This window comes from Protopterus annectens, chromosome 5.part1, assembly GCF_019279795.1.
Source record: "Protopterus annectens isolate FY-2018-M chromosome 5.part1, PAN1.0, whole genome shotgun sequence".
Taxonomy (NCBI): domain Eukaryota; kingdom Metazoa; phylum Chordata; order Ceratodontiformes; family Protopteridae; genus Protopterus; species Protopterus annectens.
The window spans coordinates 416,021,700-416,042,737 of NC_056736.1; the positions used below are offsets into that span (position 1 = coordinate 416,021,700).

The following is a 21,038-nucleotide window of genomic DNA, read 5'->3' on the forward strand; positions in this document are numbered from 1 at the left end:
TAGTGGATGAATCAGAAATACAATCTTTTCTGAGAAATTTGACCTTTCCCAAACTCACGGAAAAACAGAATAAATTCCTGGAAAGAGACATCAACACACAGGAGATCATTTCTGTCATAAATAACCTTAAACCCAACAAATCCCCTGGCCCTGATGGATTTACGGCAGAATTTTACAAGGAAAATATCCAAAGGATTGAGGATATTATTTAATTATATTATCTTAAATGGTTTCAAAGACATTCATTTAAACGCCTCTAAAACTATTTTCATTCTCAAGCATAATTCGGACCCTAAAAATCCTGAAAACTATAGACCCATTTCCATAATCAATTTAGATATGAAAATCCTAGCAATGGTTCTAGCTAATAGACTGAAAGTGGTCATCTCTAATATTATCTCCCCCGAGCAATCTGGGTTTATCCCGGGAAGGCAAACTAATGATCAAACCTTACTGTTGGAAACTATGATACACCATTCCAATCTTAACAAGCACCCTTTATATGCCCTAGCAGTAGATGCATCCAAGGCGTTTGATCGTTTGAGTACAAAATTCCTATTTCTTACACTACCTTTCTTCAATATCCCATTCTCATTCATAGACAAAAAAAACCCCCTTTATTCTGCAACATACACTACGCTTCATATAAATAAACTACTCTCCAACAGGATCAAAATTGTCAACGGGGTCAGACAAGGTTGCCCCCTTTCCCCACTTCTATTTAACCTATATATGGAACCACTATTCATGCTTATTAAACAATCTACTTTTCATCATCCCCTTAACATTTATAACGCAAAGATCTTTCTATCAGCATACGCAGATGATTTAAATATTTATTTCACTCTCCCCGTATCTGACCCAATCAAAATATTATCTTCCATTAAACGATTCTCTAACCTCGCAAACTATAAACTCAATAAAGAAAAATCCCTAATATTTCCCTTGAATATCCACTCTATGCTGCCTAATACATTTTCTGGATCAGAGCTCAAATCGAATCAACAATTGCAATATTTAGGGATTCAATTTTCACAGGGAAACAGAAACTATCATCAGGATAATGTCGTCCGATACTGGAATAATATTCAAAACGATATTGATAGATGGTCAAAACTCAAGCTCCCTTTCCTGGCCAGAACCACGGTGATTAAGATGAATATCCTTCCTAGACTTCTTTATCTGTTTCACGCAGCCACCTGCATTCTACATAACAACTTCTTCAAAAGGATGGTATCGTCCATCTCTAAATTTATTTGGGCTCCTAAATCGGTTAGAATTAGTTATTTAAAACTCATGTATCTGAAGGAGAGGGGTGGAGTAGGTCTTCCCGATTTCAAAACATATTATCAGTTAATAAATACTAGTAGAATATTTAAGATTGCGTGCTATCAGAGGGCTAAATCTTTATGGGCCCTGGCATGGGTGATTTTAGGTAATAATTTTGTTAAAACATTAAAATTTAACCCCACAGCACTCCCTTTCTTAAATGAAGCAAACTTAGGTTTACTAAAGCATTCAAAAAGCCTAATATTCAGCATAAAATCCCTTCAGGCCCTTTTCAATTCTCTGAACATGTCCCATTCATTCATAACTCTTCAACCACTTCATCTCAATCCCAGCCTTAAATTAAATGGTCATATGCTTAATTTGGATCAATACCCTCTCCTTATGAATACTTCTATAGCCGATTTTTTCCCCTTTAGACATCTGAATATCACTAACCTAAGAACGGAACTGAATTTACCTAAAAAATACCTGAGTATTCTACGACAAATTAGAGAACTGATACAAAAATATCTGGATCACCCCCTGGCCTCAGATAATGATATTACAACCTGTAAAATGATAAAGAAACTCCTTCTCAGTGAAAAGAAAATGACCGCTAACTCCTACAAGGCCATTATATCAATCAGATATCAGAATGCTCTTGGTTTTTCGAAGTTTTGGACAAAGATTAACCCTACTATCAATCAAAAACAGATCTTAAAAGCTATAAATTTAAGCTCTAAATCTATTCCTTTCAAAAGGATGAAATACACTTATCTAATGATCCTGAATAATGCATATTTCACCCCGGACGTCCTTAGTAGAATGTTCCCAAATCAGTCCCCCAAATGTCAATATTGTTCGAATCAAACGGATGACATCCTCCATTTGTTCTGGAGTTGCAAGTGTTCCTACAAACTTTGGTGTGCCTTGAGAGTGATTCTCGAGAAAATTGGATATGAAAAATCCACCCTCTCATGGGAATTCACTATACTCCATATCCCACCTCATGGCATGTCCGATAGGAAATGTAAGATTTTAATACCTATATTTATGTTAATCAAATATTACATTTCCTTAAATTGGAAAAATAGACACTCCCTCTCTTGGGAGGGTTTCAAACTGACAGCTATTAAATACCTCAAGGCTCACAAATTTCTGTTCCACAATATTAAGAGTAAACCGGTTTTTAAGGAATTCTGGGGAATAATATCTGACCATATACTTAAATGAATATGGATCCCATGGGGATTTCAATACTTACTTCAAGCTATGCTGGACCCTTTCAAGAATCTTTTGGGCAAGATATGATTTGTATATAGTTTTGGTTTGATGTACATGTTTTTGTTGTCTTAAGACTTCTATCTTTGTTACGTTTTATTTTTTGTATGTTTAATGATTTTTTGTGAAAATTTGCAATAAAGAGTGTTTTAAAAAAAAAAGGTTCAAAAGTAGGTACTAGGCTATCGGCCCTGGGGCCTAAACAAGCCAGCCAAAAAGGTACCCTGGCTTTTGCCACCCAAGAAAATTATTTTCCTGTGCCACTGTCGAGCAGAGCCACAGAGGTGATCCCCGGGGTGAATTTCCTATTTCCCATTCAATCATCAAGTTTTTTCTTGAAGAGTGCTAATGAGGAGCTTTGTTTAATATAGATAGATAGGTAGTTTATTCCAGAGTATGGGAAGTCTCTGGGACAGGAATCTATCCCTCCGGCATGTTATGTTTATTGTGGTGACAAGGTTTAGGTCTCTAGAGCATCTAGCTCAGAGGGATTGGGATTTCTTTAAGTGGACCATGTCCAACAGCTCTGGGTTTGACATAGCTTTGTATGTTAGGCAGAGATCACCTCTGAGCAGGCGATATGCGACGGAGTAAAGCTGAAGTTTTTTGAGATGGTCTGCATAGGGCATCTGTTTGAGGCCGGTAATCCTCTTTGTGAGGTATTTCTGCGGCCTTTCCAGTTGTTGTAGATGTCTTGTGAGGTACATACCAAAAGGGGCATTGTACTCTATAATGGGTCTAATGAGTGATGAGTAGAGGGGAACAATGACCTCTTTTTTTCTTGATGAGAAACCTTTTGTGATGAGGTGTGCCACATAGAAGGATTTCCTGACTACTGTGGCGATCTGATTATCAAAGGAGAGACTACTGTCCATATACTACCGCCTATGTTATAGTTCATGGGTACAGAGTTTTTACCAAAGGGGATGACAATGCACTTTTTGGCATTGAGATTGAGGCCATTGCTTTGACACCAGGCATCTGTCTCAGTGAGGCCCTTTTGTAGGATGTCCACATCATTAGGAGTTTCGATTATGGCTCCTAGTTTTCAGTCATCTGCGAACTTCATTAGCCAAAGACCTTCTGTGTTAGCCTGCACTTCAGAGAAGTAGATACCAAACATGAGAGGACCCATGACTGAACCCTGTGGTACTCCACTTGTCACTGGCCTGAAGTCGGATTTGGAGTCTGCTACTTTCACAGTGTGGGTTCTGTCAGTGAGCCAGTTGGCAACCCATCTTGTGACATCGGGATTTATACCTAGTTTAGTGAGTTTATCTATAATTCCAGAGTGGGGGATGGTGTTGAAAGCCTTGGCAAGATCTAGATAGGCTGTGTGAACCACCTTACCCTTGTCTACAGGTTTGGTAACTGCTTCAAAGAAGTCTATCAGGTTTAGGAGACATGATCTGCCTTTTACAAACCTGAACTGGGTGGGGTCCAGAGTTTGGAGATTACCAATGTCTTTGTTTATAAGTTCCATGATGATACGTTCCATGGCCTTGCAGACCAGGCTCGTCAGGCTAATGGGGCGGTAGTTCCTGGGGTCCGTGGTGGCTCCCCCCTTGTGGAGTGGGATAACCATTGTTGTGCGCCATTCAGCAGGCACAAAGCCTGAGGTGAGGCTATGATTGAACATGGTACTTAGGTGGGGTGCGAGTTTGTTATGTAGTTCGTGTAGAACGCAGCCTGGGATGTTGTCTGGTCCCATGGATGCTGTGTTCTTGGCTTTGGAGAGTGTGGTTTTTACCTGTGCAGCCATGATTACAGGAACTTTGCATTCTTCTGGTATAGAGATGGGCTCTTTAGGGGGTGAGAGGGGGGTAATGTTAGCACTGAACCTATCTGCCAGGATGTTGGCAATATCAGTTGGGTCTGTATATTTAGTGCCATTGTGCTGTAACTCAGAGCAGATCTGAGTGTTGCCATTGAGATTCTTGGCATAGCTATAGAATGCTTTGTGGCTGTCTTTAGAATCAGTGGCGATTTTGTTTTCATAACTAGCTTTGGAGGATTTTATCAGGAATTGCAACTTCTTACTGAGGCTGACCAGGGCGCTCCTCCACTCATGGGATTTTACTCTCTTTTGCAACAGTTTCTTCCTTCTGTTGTACAGTTTGTTTATGGCAGGGGACCACAAGATTGGCTTCCTTTTTTTGGAGGATAGCATCTTGGTTCTGTTTGGGATAGCACGATCCATGCACTCGTGTAAGTGCTTATAAAGTGCAAATGTGTAGGATTAAGTAGTCATAACTGTATTGTCCATCTGCATCGGTGTCATGAAGTTCACCACTTCTGTCTTAAGAACATGAAGTTGGCTTTGGAGAAATTTTTTACCATGGTTTCCTTAATGGGGGGTGGGGGCAGCATGTGGATATCTAGGGTAATTAGCTTATGGTCGGATCGGACCAATGAGGCATTGACTTCAGGTGTGGAACACTGGCCACTCATGTTGGTAATGACTAGATCTAGGATATTGTTGCCTCTGGTGGGGGTGTGGATAAGTTGATCCAGGGCATTGGAGTTTATGAATTCCAGAAAGCGTTGAGCAAAGGAGTTGGTATATGAGTAGTTTTCCCAGTTAATGGTGGGGTAGTTGAAATGGCCCATTATTAGGGTGATGGTTGAACCCTAATATTTTCCAGTACATCAAGAAAAGAGGAGTGGGAATCCTGGGGCATGGTGGGTGATCTGTAGCAAGCTACAATTTGGGTTGCAGTTTTGCCCAGAGTTAGTTGCACTTGGATAACATCGGCTGCATTATGCTGAGCAACTAACCTCGAGGTGTGGATATCCTTAATGAATATGGACACACCTGCGCCTTTGGTGTTCTGGTGCAGGTTACATGGCCGAAAAGTGTGGTATGAGTTATAGCCTGGTAGTGCAGGGGTGCTCTCTGGAGCCTTGAACCAAGTCTCAGTCACTGCACAGATATCGATGTTCTCCATTTTGAGGAGTGCCTCGAGTGAGTGCATTTTGAGGTTTAGACTTCTAGCATTGAGTAGCATCACCCTCAGTTTTTGCTTACCTGTTCCTGTTACGGTGGTGAATTTGTCATTTGAACCTTGCCTAAAAAAGGCACTATAGGGGTGGCAAGAACCTTAGCCAGTATCCGGAATCTCAGGGGTTACAGGTGCAGGCCATCTCTGACAAAGCATCGTGGTCTGTCGACCATGTCATCCCAGGCAGACAGATACTGGATCCCTTTAGAATGGCACCAGAAGCTTAGCCAATTGTTGAAGTCAATCATTTTGTCCTTGTACTGCAGCATCATTCTGGGTGATGGCAGAATGCCACTCAGGGCTAAGGTCATACCTGCCTGGGCTACAAGATCGGAGAGCTCTTCCATGTCTCTTTTCATGTAGTCCAGGGAGGTACGTCTCAGGTCGTTCACACCAACATGGACAATGACAGAGTCATATTTGTACTTGTTGTGGAGTGACCTGAGTGCGTGGGTTATGTGGCGGATCCTGGCACCTGACAGGCAGCTGACAGTAACCTTCTCCTTGCTTAGCCTGGTGAGTGGGACATCAGTGTGCCTGACTATAGAGTCACCTATGACTAGTGTGTTGGGTACGTTGTTTTGCCTTATTAGCTGTGGTTGAGTGGCACACTGAGTCTGCAGGCTATGTGTCATTTGGGTTGTGTTGGGGGGTGGAGGTTGCTTGCATTTCTGCTTTGGAGGTCTCTGTTGCTTGAACAGATTATTATTGAGAGCCTCCCCAAATATTTTTGCGTTTCTATGTGTGGATTTTGGTGGTGTAGATTTAGTGAGACTATGTGATGAGTGTGGTGTGGTGCAAGTGTTTACCTTCTCCTATTGACTGTCAAGTTCAGTCTTGATTGGAGAGAGCTTTACCTCCAGTTTGGCTAGATAAGTGCATCTCTCACAGGTTGTAGTGTTGGGTGGTAGGAGGAGAGGGTTGTCTGTGTACATGAGGCAATTTCTACATTGCCCCAAGATGCCCAGATTCATCAGATAGACAGGAGAGAACACTGGGAGCTGACCCTTGGACATGCCTAAATAAAAAACTATTTTCCTCTAGATAAGTGAGGAAAGTGAGTACAAGAGCTGTTTTTCTCTAAGCAAGTGAGGAAAGTAAGTACCAAAACTGTTTTCCTCTATGAGGAATGTTGAGTGCTGTAGTAATTAATAGGTTATTTAGTGCTTACAAGTGCTGATCACGAATAAGCAAATTCAAGTGCTAAAACTAAGAATCTGTATCTGGACTAAACTAGTTACAGGAAAGGGGGGAAAACAAGTGCAAATGCGGGCTTTTAAATCAGAAAGTTGAGAGAGATGGAAAAACTGCCCATAACAGCCAATAACTACAATTTCTGGGCCCGAACCACTCCTTATGTGGTAGGTAGGTTACCTAGTGCTTACCACTCCCATTGATAAGCTAGAAGGCTTCTCTCCAACACAGAAAGCTTGGGGGGCTCAGAAGCTTACATACAGTCCTGGATACAGCAAATCTGAATCTGGACTACACTAGAACAGGAAAGGTTTTTTTTTTTTTTTTGCTGAGGACATGTCTGTATTGTACAGTCTTCTGATGAGTTTTATTGGGCCAAGTTTATTTAACCTCCAAGCAGAGTGTACAATAAGTTACACAGACAGACCATACTGGAAAAACTGTGAGAAAAATAGAGTCTTCACTTTGCAATACCTTAAACCATATATAGTGGAGGCCTATGGGATAAATGCAAATGACTCCTTAAGGACATATCAGTGTTTTAGTTAAATGGCTTTTGAAAGCTTGTGATGTTTTAATTTGTAAGTCTTTATGAGTGCATTCAGGCTAAAAGAAAGTAAATCCCAGTAACTGTAGACGTGCCAAGTTTCAGACTTTTTGTGACCTTGTCAGTACATCATTTGTGGGTGTGGATTGGAGAGACACAAGAAATATTAGAAAGACAATAATGTATTGTCAATGAACAGGATGCCACATACAGAAACCCTTGTCATAAATTCATCTAGGTGTATATAGATAAAATATACTCATTATGGATACAGTAGTAAAGAAGATTATTGACAGAATATTTTGTTCAACTGGCAGCTGGAGTTAAATGTAAGGAAATGAACACAGTGTATTTGCAGTCTTAAAAACAAGAAAAGAATAAAATGGTGTTACTATTTATACAAGTACAAACTGATCATAAGATCAAGGTCATTCCTTTTTTGCTAACTAAAACAAGGGCATGAAATATGAACATGAATTGTGTTATGAGCAATTAACATAAGTAGCAACATAGAGATAGTAAACAAAACTTGGTGCAAATAAAATTCCCCAGTAATTCAGGTTACAGAGTTTGAGTACAATGGAAAGTTCAATAAAGGACGGTATGGGGTGCAGCTGTGTTTTTAAAAATAAATATGAAGTAAAGAAGGCAGCCCTTTTTGCCAACAAGAATAAGATGACAGATATTCCAAGGACTTCAGAAAGAACCCCAACGATGGTTGTAAGAACTATGGCAAAGGTGGCTGTTCACACAATGTGGCAATTTAAATACTTCATTATCAGATAATCTGCATGTTTCTGAATTGCCCTTTAGTACCACTAAAGCTAATCATCACTTTCATATGGGAGTTAACACTAGCAGCCAATGCATTATGTTGGTACAGATACTCCATCCCTCACTCTCTCACAGGTACACACACATACACATGCATGCACATGCACACACACACACACACACACACACACACACACACACACACACACACACACACACACACACACACACACACACACATATATACACACACACATATACACACACACCACATATCTCTTGCCTCTTCTTAAGTTAACAGAATGTCCTTGATGTCAGTTTTAATGTTCCATCCCTACCCTCATTAGTCATAATCCTTATAGTTAGTCAGCAATGCCAGATATTAGAATTTCATTTTTCCTAGGGTGCATATAGTACATAGCGCTGGTAGAGCTGTTGCTTGATTAACTTTTTAATGAGTCCCAGAAATTGTTTGCATATTCTCGCTGGTGTCATCTAGTGCTCCTCCCAGCTTTGCACTGAAGCCTTCCCTCATGCACAGACGCCTCCATCTGTCTTACCTGTCTGTCCATGACTTTACAAGATGCTACTGCTGTTGCTTCTTACAGGTATGTTTCACTCATAACTCACGGACTGTTGCAAGCAATGGATCATGCCAGGCATTACAGTTTCATACTTAATATCTATCTATCTATCTATCTATCTATCTATCTATCTATCTATCTATCTATCTATCTGTCTGTCTGTCTGTCTCTGTCTATCTATCTATCTATCTATCTATCTATCTATCTATCTATCTATCTATCTATCTATCTATCTCTCTTTCTACCTATCTATCTACAAACAAAAACTAGGATTATTTGGCTTAAAAACCAAGAAAGAAGAAAGTTGCCAAAAACTGCTGGAGCCACGAATGTCGGAACCAATATTTTATTGAACGCATACAAAAACCGCTAAAAACACACATGGCAGTCCAAATGGTAAGTCAGAGAACTGATATTGTGATCCAGACACATAAAACCTTAAGAAACATCTGAAATCTAGATGAATAGAGATGTGATGATAAGGATCTTTTAAGTCTAAAGTTGCCAGAAAACGTGAAAGAGGAAGAAGAGGTAACTGGTTGTGAAGTGACATAATTTTGAATTTGGGCACGATCACAAACAGGTATAGGAAAAAAGATGTACAACTGGTCTCCAAGCAGTTTCATTTTTAGGCACTAGTATCATCCTTGAATAAAACACCTTTTCCACCTGGGAAGGAGAAACTGGTTCTATCACTCCTTGAAACAGCATGTGTTGAAGAACCATTGGAAACCAAAGTGTCTGATCTGGAGGATGAGGAATGACACCCTGGAAAGGAAGAATCTGTAACCTTGATGACTGATTTTTAGAACTCATTTATTTGAAACTTTCTGTTGCCAAAGAGAAAAATGAACATTCAAACTTACAGGAAGTAAAAAAAGGAGCCAGGGTGAGAAAGAATCAAAAAGTCTCCTGAATAATCATTCAGACTTATAGGTTCATAAATTAGTACTAAGCTAACTGCCCTTGGTAGCCATTTGAAGCCTAGCCAATTATCTCATGCAAGAGTCATGCCCCCCACCTTGTGCCTGTAAGGTAAACACCTTAACCATTATGCCAACCTCCCACTGAAGCACTAGAGATGTACATTTATTAAAACTGAAGGTAATGTGGTTGTACTGTATCTCTCACACACACACACACACACACACACACACACACACACACACACACACACACACACACACACACACACACACACACACACACACACACACACACGCCAATGTTTGGTCCAAAACACTGAACACCGCTTTAGTAATATATTTTTTACCACTGAACTAAAAGGATGACTACACATTTTTAACAGCAAACCTTTTGAAACACAACTTTTTTTTGGCAACACACAAATGGTAGTTGGCTCTCCCATCCTCAAACCAATGAATAGCACATAATCGATTGTAACATATGCTTTCAACAAATTTCTCACAATGTGTACACATTTACAATAGAAAAGTCAGTTTTATATGATTGCCAGTCACCTTCAACTATGCCCACCACTCCCCTGGATGTGTCTATGGGCCATCTTAGAAGCATAACACACCTGTGCCATTGACAATATGTTGCATTTTATTTCCCTGAAATAATATTGAAGATTATAAGATAATGCTCTTGCATTCCCCAGGCTAATATCTCATTTCTGAAATTTCACAATTAAGACTGTCAAACCAACCAAGTCAGAACTCTGTACCCACTTAACACTGTTAAACAATTGCACATCCTGACTCTCTAGTAGTTATTGTAAACTATCCCAGGAATGTTTTGCTTTCCACTATCCCCTAAAGTTAATACCTATAGTACCAAGCATACGCTTCCTAACTTTTAAAACAAATTCCATATCATACTGATGTCCTTCACATCTCTATCCTGAAACAAATGCTCTCATGGACCTTTTCTTCTTCTCTTTTTTCTTTCATTTGAAAGTAAACTATTCCAGGAATGTCATGCTTTGTGATATCTTCAAAAGCTAATATTATATAGTAACAAATTAATGTATCCTGTCGCCTAAGAAATATTCTAAGTCTTGTCTTTACATTTTTGTCTGTAATAAATTGTACTCTTGGAGCTTTTCTCCCCGGGCCTCCACTGAAAATGGACTTGTTTCCAGTTGGTCAGCAAATGCAAAATAAAATAAATAATTAAACCAGTTTTAACAATAACACTAGTGATGATAGTGAATGCTGTCTATCGAGAAAGTAAATGCCTGCCAAAAAATGCCATTGCCAACAGTCAACTATAAGAAGTGCATACAGATATAAGTTCTATTTTCTAATGCATATATATATATATATATATATATATATATATATAAAATATTTTTCTTTATAACATGTTACAAAATCTAGAATGTACTTAGAAAATACAATCATGCCTTAACAAGATCAGAAGCCTTCTCTGCAGATAATTCAAAAGGAATAGCAATCTTTTGGGTTAAACTAAATAAAGAAACTACTTGACTGGATCTTAACAAATAGTCCCCAGCAAAAATATACAACAGGAACTCTCCCAGATGACCTCAGTGACCACTCCCTAACTTATATCATCAGGCATAAAACTAATTTCTCTATCCCATCCCATGTTCGATTATCCCGTAGCAAAAAACATTTTGACCCCAATCTGTTTCATGACGAACTTATGCAAGTTAACTGGTCACCTCTTAAAACTCTCCCTATAGATGAAGCTGTTAACCACTTCAATAATACCTTTCTCACCATCCTTGAACATCATGCCCCCTTGCGTTCCATACGTATGAAAGCCAAGACAGCAAAATGGCTCTCTACCAAAACTAGACAACAAATCCTTAGTAGAAATAAAGCCTGGACCAAATGGCGAACCACTAAAAACATAGCTGATCATCTCTACTATAAACAAAAAAGAAATATGACAAAACAGGCCATCCTACAAGATAAAAAAAACTACTATACTCAATTACAACAATCTTCCCTTCACCAACCACATAGATTTTGGACCACTATTAACACACTGCTATCCCCTGGCAAAGCTGCCACACCTAATCCACTAGGCTCAAACTCTAACTCCCCTTTACAAATAGCAAACGCCTTTAATACTTTCTTTACTTCAGCCATTCTAAAGCTAGCTGACCAACAAACACCTGATACCACCAAACTATCTACCCCTAGCTCTACTCCCCCCCTTTTCACCTCCAACCCATACCCACCTCCTATATTCTGTCATTACTTCAAAAACTTAAGCCAACAACCCCTTCAGCTGACAAATTACCAGCAGAATATCTCCAACTAGGTGCCAAAGCAATAGCCTACCCCATCTCTCTACTGATCAATAGGACTATAAAAGAAAGTACTATCCCTTCAGTCTGGAAAATCTCACACATTATCCCTCTCTTCAAAGGAGGTGACTCTTTGGAATACTCTAATTTCCGCCCCATAGCATTACTGTCTCCTCTTGCAAAAATAATGGAAAAATGCATCCACAAACAGTTACTTAATCACCTGTTAAGCAACAATCTCTTAGCTAACTGCCAACATGGGTTTCGACCATTCCATAGTACTACCACAGCATTATTATCGTTCACCGACTCAATTAACATAAATCGCAACAACAATACTCCCTCCTCAGCATTCTTCGTAGACCTGTCAAAAGCCTTTGACATGGTTAATCACCAACTCCTCTTACATCGCCTCAATTCCCTCTCTCTGGACAACCTCGCCCTAAGCTGGTTCACATCCTATCTTGCTAATCGCAAACAAGCAGTACTATGGGACAACCATCTCTCTGATCTTCTCCCAACTGCTATCGGAGTCCCTCAAGGCTCCATCTTAGGTCCTCTTCTGTTTTCCATTTTTATAAATGATCTTCACCTAGCCACTCCTTCATCTACTTGTATTCAATATGCTGATGACACCACCATAATTTGCTCTGCCTCTACCCAGACTGAACTTCACTCCCTTACACAAAAAACCTTCTCCACCATAGAGCAATGGTTCTCTAACCACTGTCTCCTCCTCAACCCCAAGAAAACCAAACTGCTCCTCTTTCCACCTACTCACCTATCTCCCCCTATTGATTTTACACTCACATCTAACAATGGTACCCTCATAGCTCCAGACCAAACAACAAAACTCTTGGGAATTACGATTGATAACCAACTAAAATTTGACTTTCATATCAACTCCACAATAAAACAACAACAAACAGAAAACTAGGTTCTCTCTACAGAATCAAATCTTTCTTAACACCTGAAGCCAGAACCACTATAGCGAGAACACACTTGATCTCCACCCTATTATATGCTTCCTCCATATACACTAATCTTTCTAAGCATAACCTCAATAAACTAGCCACATCATACAACAACATTGCCAGATTTGCAACTGCCTCTCCATATAGAACTCACCATTGTTTGAATCTAACAAAACTAGGGTGGTTGGAACTACCCCACCTTATACAATTCTATCAACTTACCATCGCCCATAAAGCCCTGCATCACCCTGAGAACACACCAATGCTCTCCACCCTCATAAAACCCTATAACAACATGAAGAACCTTCGCTCCTTTAACAAAATACAGATTCAAACTTCCCGATCAAATAATCTAGCTGGTGACTCCACATTTTCCAACTCAATTGGCAAAATTTGGAATCAACTTCCACCAGACCTCACATCCTTGACTACAATTCCACAATTTAAAACCAAACTTAAACTCTTCCTAACCAACCACTGGCTCTGCTCTTGCTATAACCCAGGGTAACCACTTTTCTGTCTCTTATTTTTCCCTCAATCCTTTTCATCTGACCTCCCTCCCCTTTTCTTCCTACCCTAGCATTTTCCACTTTCCACCTCTTAAATGTTTCTGTTACTCCCCCTGTTAAAGAGACAAAAAATTCTAAATGTTACTACTTATGCAAAAGGTAGAATCACCATAACTTAGTAAAGCATCTAAACCTATTCACCTGCTATGCCTCTAATTGTACCCTAATACCTAGACAGCCTGTAAAAGGTTTAAAGCAAATGTTTTTTTATTGTATAATTGTATAATTTTGTATATTCTTAACCTGTTATGTAGTAGTTAGCGGAGCTTTTCTCCTCGGGCCTCCACTGAAAATGGACATGTATCCAGTTGGACTAGCCCGGTTAACAAATGTAAAATAAATAAATAAATAAACAAATATCCAAGTCTCTTCGCCTTCCTGAACTTGTAGGACTTGTTGGACTCTCTTTGGTTTTGAGAGGTTTGAAGCTTCTTTTTGGAACACCGTTGTGATTTCTTCTTAAACATTTGTTTACCTATTATTTCTTGAGACTGTTCATTCTGCTTTTTGCCAAAAGTGAATGAGAAGTTAGAAATTCCCTTGGAAAATTTGGAAAAAGAGGGCTGAAAAATCTTAAGAGATTCCCTGGATCAGCTTATTCCTTTCATCACACTTTTTGATCACATCTGCAACAAAAGGGACAAACAATATAGCTCTCTCCAAAGATGAATATAAAATCTCATTTTTATCATCAGCTGGGAAATTCTGAGAAATCAGCCATGTAAACCTCCTCAGATAGCAGCAGTGGGATCAACTAAATTTAGATCTGCTGGGTAATGGCATTTTTAGGGGCAGATTGGTGACTATCATGAAAATTACAGGCAGTGACACACACTCATCTCTAAAGCAGACAGAACAGGAAGAATAGGTGTAGGTTCTGTGAAATTCTTCTGTAACAACTCATAGTATTTTTTGTGACTGAAAAAAAAATCTCATTGTTCTACCACTGAAAACACTGGCACATTCTAGCAATAGTCTTAGATAAAGAGAAACACCACAGGGTGAATCAGAAACTGGCATCTCCTCTGTGTCTGAATCAGAAATCTGAGGAAAAAACTATTTGTCCCTTCATATTCCTGTTCAGATTCAGACTCTAGAATATCTTCAGGAAAAGAGGTAATCCTCTTTCTTTTACCACAATGTACTTCACAACAAAGGTCAATAGCCTGAATTAAACCCCGACCCAGACCCAATAAACTACTCTTTTCCAAAGAAATCTGAGGAGGAGTAGATCACATGCTTAGCTTTCTGTTTCTTGTTAACAGAAACAATGGGGTCAATTGTGTTAGTAATGGCAGCCGCTTCCTCAGGAATAGTTACAGTATTCTGGCAGAACAGGGATGCCTTCCCTGTTCTCTGTCCCAGGACTGGCAAGAGTGGCTCTCCCCTTGTCCACTGAGAGAACCCTAGTAGCTGCAGAGTATGTAGCTAAACCCTGATCCACAGTGGCTGTAGATGCTACACCAGAGGGATCTGGGGTAAAAGATGAGTGATATGAGGTACAGCAAATGGCCGCCGCAGAGTCATCTACCTGTGTCTCAGGCAAATCGCTAGCCTGATCTGGTGGTAAAAGCTGTTTCCTTATTTTTTTTTCTTTTTTGCGGCTGGAAGAAGGACTGACCATGGGACTGGCAGTTTGTTCCAAGAAAGAGCCAAAAATGGTGCCTCTTTCCTGGAAGATAAGCACTTTAAAACACTTTGCCAGCCACACAACAGTAAAACAAACACGATTTCTTTACCGAAAATATGCTTTTCAGTTACTTTACACATCTTTTAAACTGTCAGGAAAAAAAAGAGTTCTCCCATTTAAAAGTATGATACAGTGTCATGACAACCCGTTAAAACACAAAACTTCTAGCTTAAAATAACTTTCCTGAAGAGGAAAGTGATAAAACATTATCAAATTTAAAAAGTGGAAGATTTTTTTTCCTGAAGGGAACTTATCTACTCAGCAAAGAAATAGCACAAACAGACCAACAATCCTTGAGTGCCTCAGAGAAGCGTACTCTTTGATGACAGTAAATCTCTGGAGGCTTGCACCCAAACTTATCTTTTAGTGAACAAAGTTCAAGCTGCCTGACAGCTTGGGCATATAGAAGGTACCCTGAAACTTAAGGCGACTGCAGCAGTGATCAATATGATGAAATTATCTGTTACTTTGCTCTGTGGTTTACTACCTCCATATTGTTGTCATTCAGAATAGTAACCATTCTCTTTTCTTGTCAAGGCAAAATTGAGTTCAGGAAAATGAATGACTCACATGATATTTACATTTATGAACATAGAGAACAGCTTCACATTTGCCATGAGGCAAAGAACAAAGCAATTTACAGATGGTTTCCTAGTCTATTACATTTCCATATCCTGGCTAGACCTCAGAATATCTTATCCAGTACCACTCACTGTGGAAGGCACAAACCAGTGTTTGCTTTCACCTGACTTGTTTTGTATAATTACTGAGCTTGTGGGATCTCCAGAACTATATATTATTTGTAAAATACTAGGCAAAACATTAAATAATTAACAGACTTATGATTTCCAGATAAAAACATGAATAAAAGTATTTCTTATTATTACTTTTACAGGGCTGATGACATCCAGACTTACAAAGAAATGCCAAGGATTTCCTTTTTCTTTGTGGTTCTGAACCCAGGCAGCACTACAATAATTCCAAAGGCTGATGTGGAACAGGCAATCAGGTAATGTGTGGATAATGTATTGAGGAATTGTGGAGCATGGAAAGTGGTTGCTTGCATTTAATGACAATAGAGCTATAAACATGATAGTATACTTCCTATATCTCTCTGTACATCTTTATCTATGTCTATATATCTACAGCTCTCTCTCTCTCTCTCTCTCTCTATATATATATATATATATATATACATATATATGTGTATGTGTGTGTGTATACATATGTATCTAACTTTTATAAATACTTTTTACTATTAATGATGTTATCTGTAAATAGTCGTGTCTGGGCACTGTTGTTAAGACATCATTTATTTATTTATACAATTTGTTAACTGGGTTAGAGAATCAGTTAGCCCAGAATGTGAACATACATCAAGTGGAAAAATAAAAATAATTTATACAATAAAAGAGCAGCCTGAAAAGAAAGGAGTAGTTAATACGATAGAAAAATTATTTTAGAATGTAATCAACAGAAATCACTATGTACAGTAATGACATCAGTTAGAGCAGTGACTTATTAAGAGTTAGAGAAGAGATGCTATATTGAAAATAATAGGCAGTATGTGTCAGTGTTTAATGAGACTAGATCATGTGACTTGAGAAAGAGCATTTGCAAGCAGCTTATACTGAGAAATGTTCTTTAACTTGTGCCTGAAAGGAGTAGTAGTTAGAGATGTCTGTTAAAATTTGCGGGAAAATCCTTCCAGAGTTTGACTTTGGGTCCAAGGGTGGAAAGGGAGTGGTTACAGCTCTAAAGTCTGGTTTTATGTTCTTGCAAAAGAAGCCCTGAGTAGCTATGAGATCTAAGGTTATATGGCGGAGGCTGTCTGAGTAAGCTAGAGGAAGGAGAAGGGCAGGAGTTTTCTTTTATGAGTTGGAAAAGTTGGGAGCCAAGGAATTGATTGGCTCATTGCTAAACCAGTAGCCAATTGGCTTTGGCTAGTATAAGGCAGTGGTTGTATACTTTGGGGCAAGGAGAATGAAGCAGGAGGTGGAGATGGAGATTGTTTGAATGGTGCTGAAGGTTTTAAGGTGTTCAATGGTATAGTCAAGATGGTCTAGAATAAGAAGCGAGTTGGGCTTCTTTTGTCTTTTAGTGGGGGGGGGGTTCCAGAAAGCAATGTTTTTGTTTTTGAGGAGTTAAGTAATAGTCCCCCCCCAACTGAGCCACTTAATGAGGGAGAGGAAATCTTTTAGCAGATCATGCCATTCACATATAATAAGATGGAAATTGGGGACAGTCAAGCATAAGCTTATTTATAAAAGTGGAGAAAAGAAGAGGGCCAGCATGGAGCCCTGAGGGACTCCTTTAAGTAAGGGAGTGGTGGCTGATGTACTGTTGTTAAAATTTACTGAGAAATGTCAGTTGGATAGGTAATTTTGGAACCAGGGAATAGCTGCAGGGCTACTTTGAATGTCAGTGAGGTGGTTAAATAGGATTGGGTGGTCAACCAGGTGAAAGGCTCTAGTAAAGTGTACAAATATGGTTCCAGTAAGGAGGTCTTTATCCATAGATAAAAGGACGTCATCACTGAAGGTCCAAAGTACAGTGTAAGTACTGTGGCTGGACCAGAAACCCTGTTGCTTGGAAGAAAGAAGGCAGTATAACCACTTAACCATTAAACTGCTCTTGAACTAAGTTGGATTTTGGTTTTGTAGTACCTTTCAAGTGATGTCTATCCTCTTTAGTAATCTGTTGATATGGAACAGCTTATTAACTGCAGGGAAATGTATCAGTATAAAGGGAAACGTTAAATAGTAGTGATGTTTTGCATTTATAAGATGCAGTTTGCAGTGGCAACATATGATATTTTATTGCATGCATGCAGCATTGTGTCTTTTTGTTATATTTATTTTTCCACAAGACTTTCAGTTTTATTATTTTCTAATATAAGAAAACAATGCTTACATCAATAAAGTGACAGCTGTCAACTTTTAAGTGGTTACTGTGTATAAATGAGTTGAGAAGGGCATATTTCTTCAAGGATGCATTATTATTCAACAGACTGAGAACTTTTGAGTGCTCTGAAAATGAAATATAACATTAAAGTTATGTACACACTACATGTCAAACGCAAGCACAGAGAGCTTCAAAGATGTGTGTAAAGCAAGGAAGAAGGATAGTTATTTAGATTACTGTCCAACAGAGTAAGGTACTTAAGAAAGGATTTGACATTACAAGAAAGTGCAAGTCAAATCATTTATCTCTTTCCATCCAGCATCAACATTCTTTTCTCTCCTTGTTTAGTTCTCCTCAGCGTAGGATCATAGGAGGTTACTAGGCTATTAACCTTGAGGTCCTTATAAGCCTAGCCAAGAGTTTATCCCATGTTTAGACAAATCAGCACCTGATGCCCCTGTCTAGCAGGGACACGGGTGGAATTCCAGGGGTATATTTTCTGGTTCCCATCCAGTTATCCAGGTTGCGCTTAAAAAGGGGTAAAGAGGTACTCTGCTTAATGTGGAGAGGGAGTCTATTCCATAGATGGGGGAGTCTCTGGGACATAAATCTGTCCTGTCAACAAGTCTTGTTGATGTCACAGATCAGGTTGAGGCTGAGCATGTGGGTTACTCGAGTGGAGATTGACTTGCCGATATGCAGCAGTCCCATCAATTTGGGGTCCATGATTGACTTGTATGCCAGACAGAGCTCACCTCTGAGGTGTCTGTATGAAACTGAGTAGAGGGATAGGGCTTTTAGCCTATCTGTGTATGGTAAATGTTTGAGGCCCTGGATTTTTCTGGTGAGGAACCTCTGTGGTCTCTCTAGCTGCTGCATGTGCTTTGCGAGGTACATACCGAAAGAGGCGTTATACTCAATAATGGGCCTTCTCATCCCTTGTTATTTTAGTGTATCCACATGGCATCACTTATTTCTCTTCCAGCTTCAGGTATATACATGTGCAGTTGTGTAAACTTCTGTTTATAACCTGGTTTTCATTTGCACATCTGTTTTCATAACTGTGATATACATTTTCAGTATACGGAGTCCTTTCCTGTATGTGTCAGTTACAACTTACACACACAGTACTCAAAATTCAGGCTTACTAAGGTATGATATAATAGGAAGTACTCCACACTTAGGCTTACTAATGTATGGTGTAACAGGAAGTACTCCACATTCAGCCATAGTCATGTATAGTGTAACATTAAGTACTCCACATTCAGGCTTACTAATGTATGGTGTAACAGGAAGTACTCCACATTCAGCCATAGTCATGTATGGTGTAACATTAAGTACTCCACATTCAGTCTTGCCAATGTGTAGTGGAACAGGAAGTGCTCCACATTCAGACTTACTGATGTATGGTGTAATGGGAAGTACCCTACATTCAAACGTGCTAATGTCTGGTGTAACGGGAAGTATTTACATTCAAACTTAATAATGTATGGTGTAACAGGAAATACCCCACATTCAGCCTTACTAATGTATAGTGTAACAGGAATACTCTACATTCAGCCATAGCAATGTATGGTGTAATGGGGTGTACCTCAAATTCAGCCATAACAATGTATGGTATAACATTAAGTGTTTCACATTCAGCCTTACCAGTTTATAGTGTAACACAAGGTACTCCCCATTCATACTTACTAATGTATGGTGTAATAGGAATTACTCCACATTCAGCCATAGTAATGTTCATAGGTTCATAGGTTCATAGGTTGGTACTAGGCTATCGGCCCTAAGGCCTATGCAAGCCTAGCCATAACAATTCCCTGGAAAATTTTTCCATAATATTTACTTCTCTGGGCCCCTGTCTAGCAGGGCGACTGACATGATCTCTGGGGTGAATTTCCTATCTCCCATCCAATCATCAAGGTTCATTTTGAAGGGGGCCAATGAGGTGCTCTGCTTGACATGTATGAGCAGCCTATTCCAGAGTATGGGGAGTCTCTGGATCAGGAACCTATCCCTCCAGCATGTTTTGTTCATTGTGATGATAAGGTTTAGATCCCTGGAGGGTGTGGCTCTGAGGGATTGGGATTTCTTTAAGTGGAGCATGTCCAACAGCTCAGGGCTTGACATGGCCTTGTACATTTAGCAGAGAATGCCTCTGAGTAGACGATATGCCATAGAGTATAGCTGGAGTGTTTTTAGACGGTCAGCATATGGCATCTGCTTTAGGCCTGTGATTCTTTTAGTGAGGTATTTCTGTGGCCTTTCCAGCTGTTGCAGATGTCTTGTGAGGTACATACCAAATGGGGCATTATACTCTATAATGGGTCTAATGAGGGATGAGTACTGTGGGACAATGACCTCCTTTTTTCTGGATGAAAAGCCCTTAGTGATGAGGTGTGCCACGTAGAAGGATTTCCTGACTGTTGTGGCGATGTGGTTATCGAAAGTGAGACCACTGTCCACTTGTGTCCCTAAGTCTCTCATCACACTTTCGATGTTTAGTGTCCTGCCACCTATGTGATAGTTCATGGGTACATGTTTTTTTCCAAAGGGGATGACTATACATTTCTTGGCATTAAGCTTGAGCCCATGGCTCTGGCACCAGGCATCTGTTTCTGTAAGGCCCTTTTGTAGAATATCCACATCATTTGGGGATTTAATAATGGCTCCCAGTTTGCAGTCATCTGCAAACTTTGTTAGCCAGAGTCCATTAGTGCTGGTCTGTACTTCAGAGAAGTAGATGCCAAACAAGAGTGGTCCCAGGACTGAACCCTGAGGTACTCCACTTGTCACTTGTCTGGAGCTGGATTTGGAGTCAGCTACTTTTACAGTCTGGGTTTTGTCAGTAAGCCAGTTGGCAACCCATCGAGTGACGTAGGGATTTATGGCCAGCTTAGTAAGTTTATCTATGATTCCAGAGTGGGGGATGGTGTCGAAGGCCTTAGTGAGGTCCAGATAGGCTGTGTGGACCTCCTTGCCCTCGTCCACCGCTCTGGAGACTGA

The 21,038-nt window shown here is 39.7% G+C and overlaps 1 protein-coding gene across 1 annotated transcript in view; it reads left to right on the top strand.

The window, feature by feature from the left end:
• Positions 1–21,038, top strand: part of ACE2 (angiotensin converting enzyme 2) — a 366,082-nt gene that overhangs the window by 314,206 nt on the left and 30,838 nt on the right. The window contains exon 16 of the mRNA XM_044072791.1: positions 16,027–16,140. Within this exon, the coding sequence (XP_043928726.1) occupies positions 16,027–16,140 (114 nt within the window). The remainder of the gene's footprint in view (positions 1–16,026; positions 16,141–21,038) is intronic.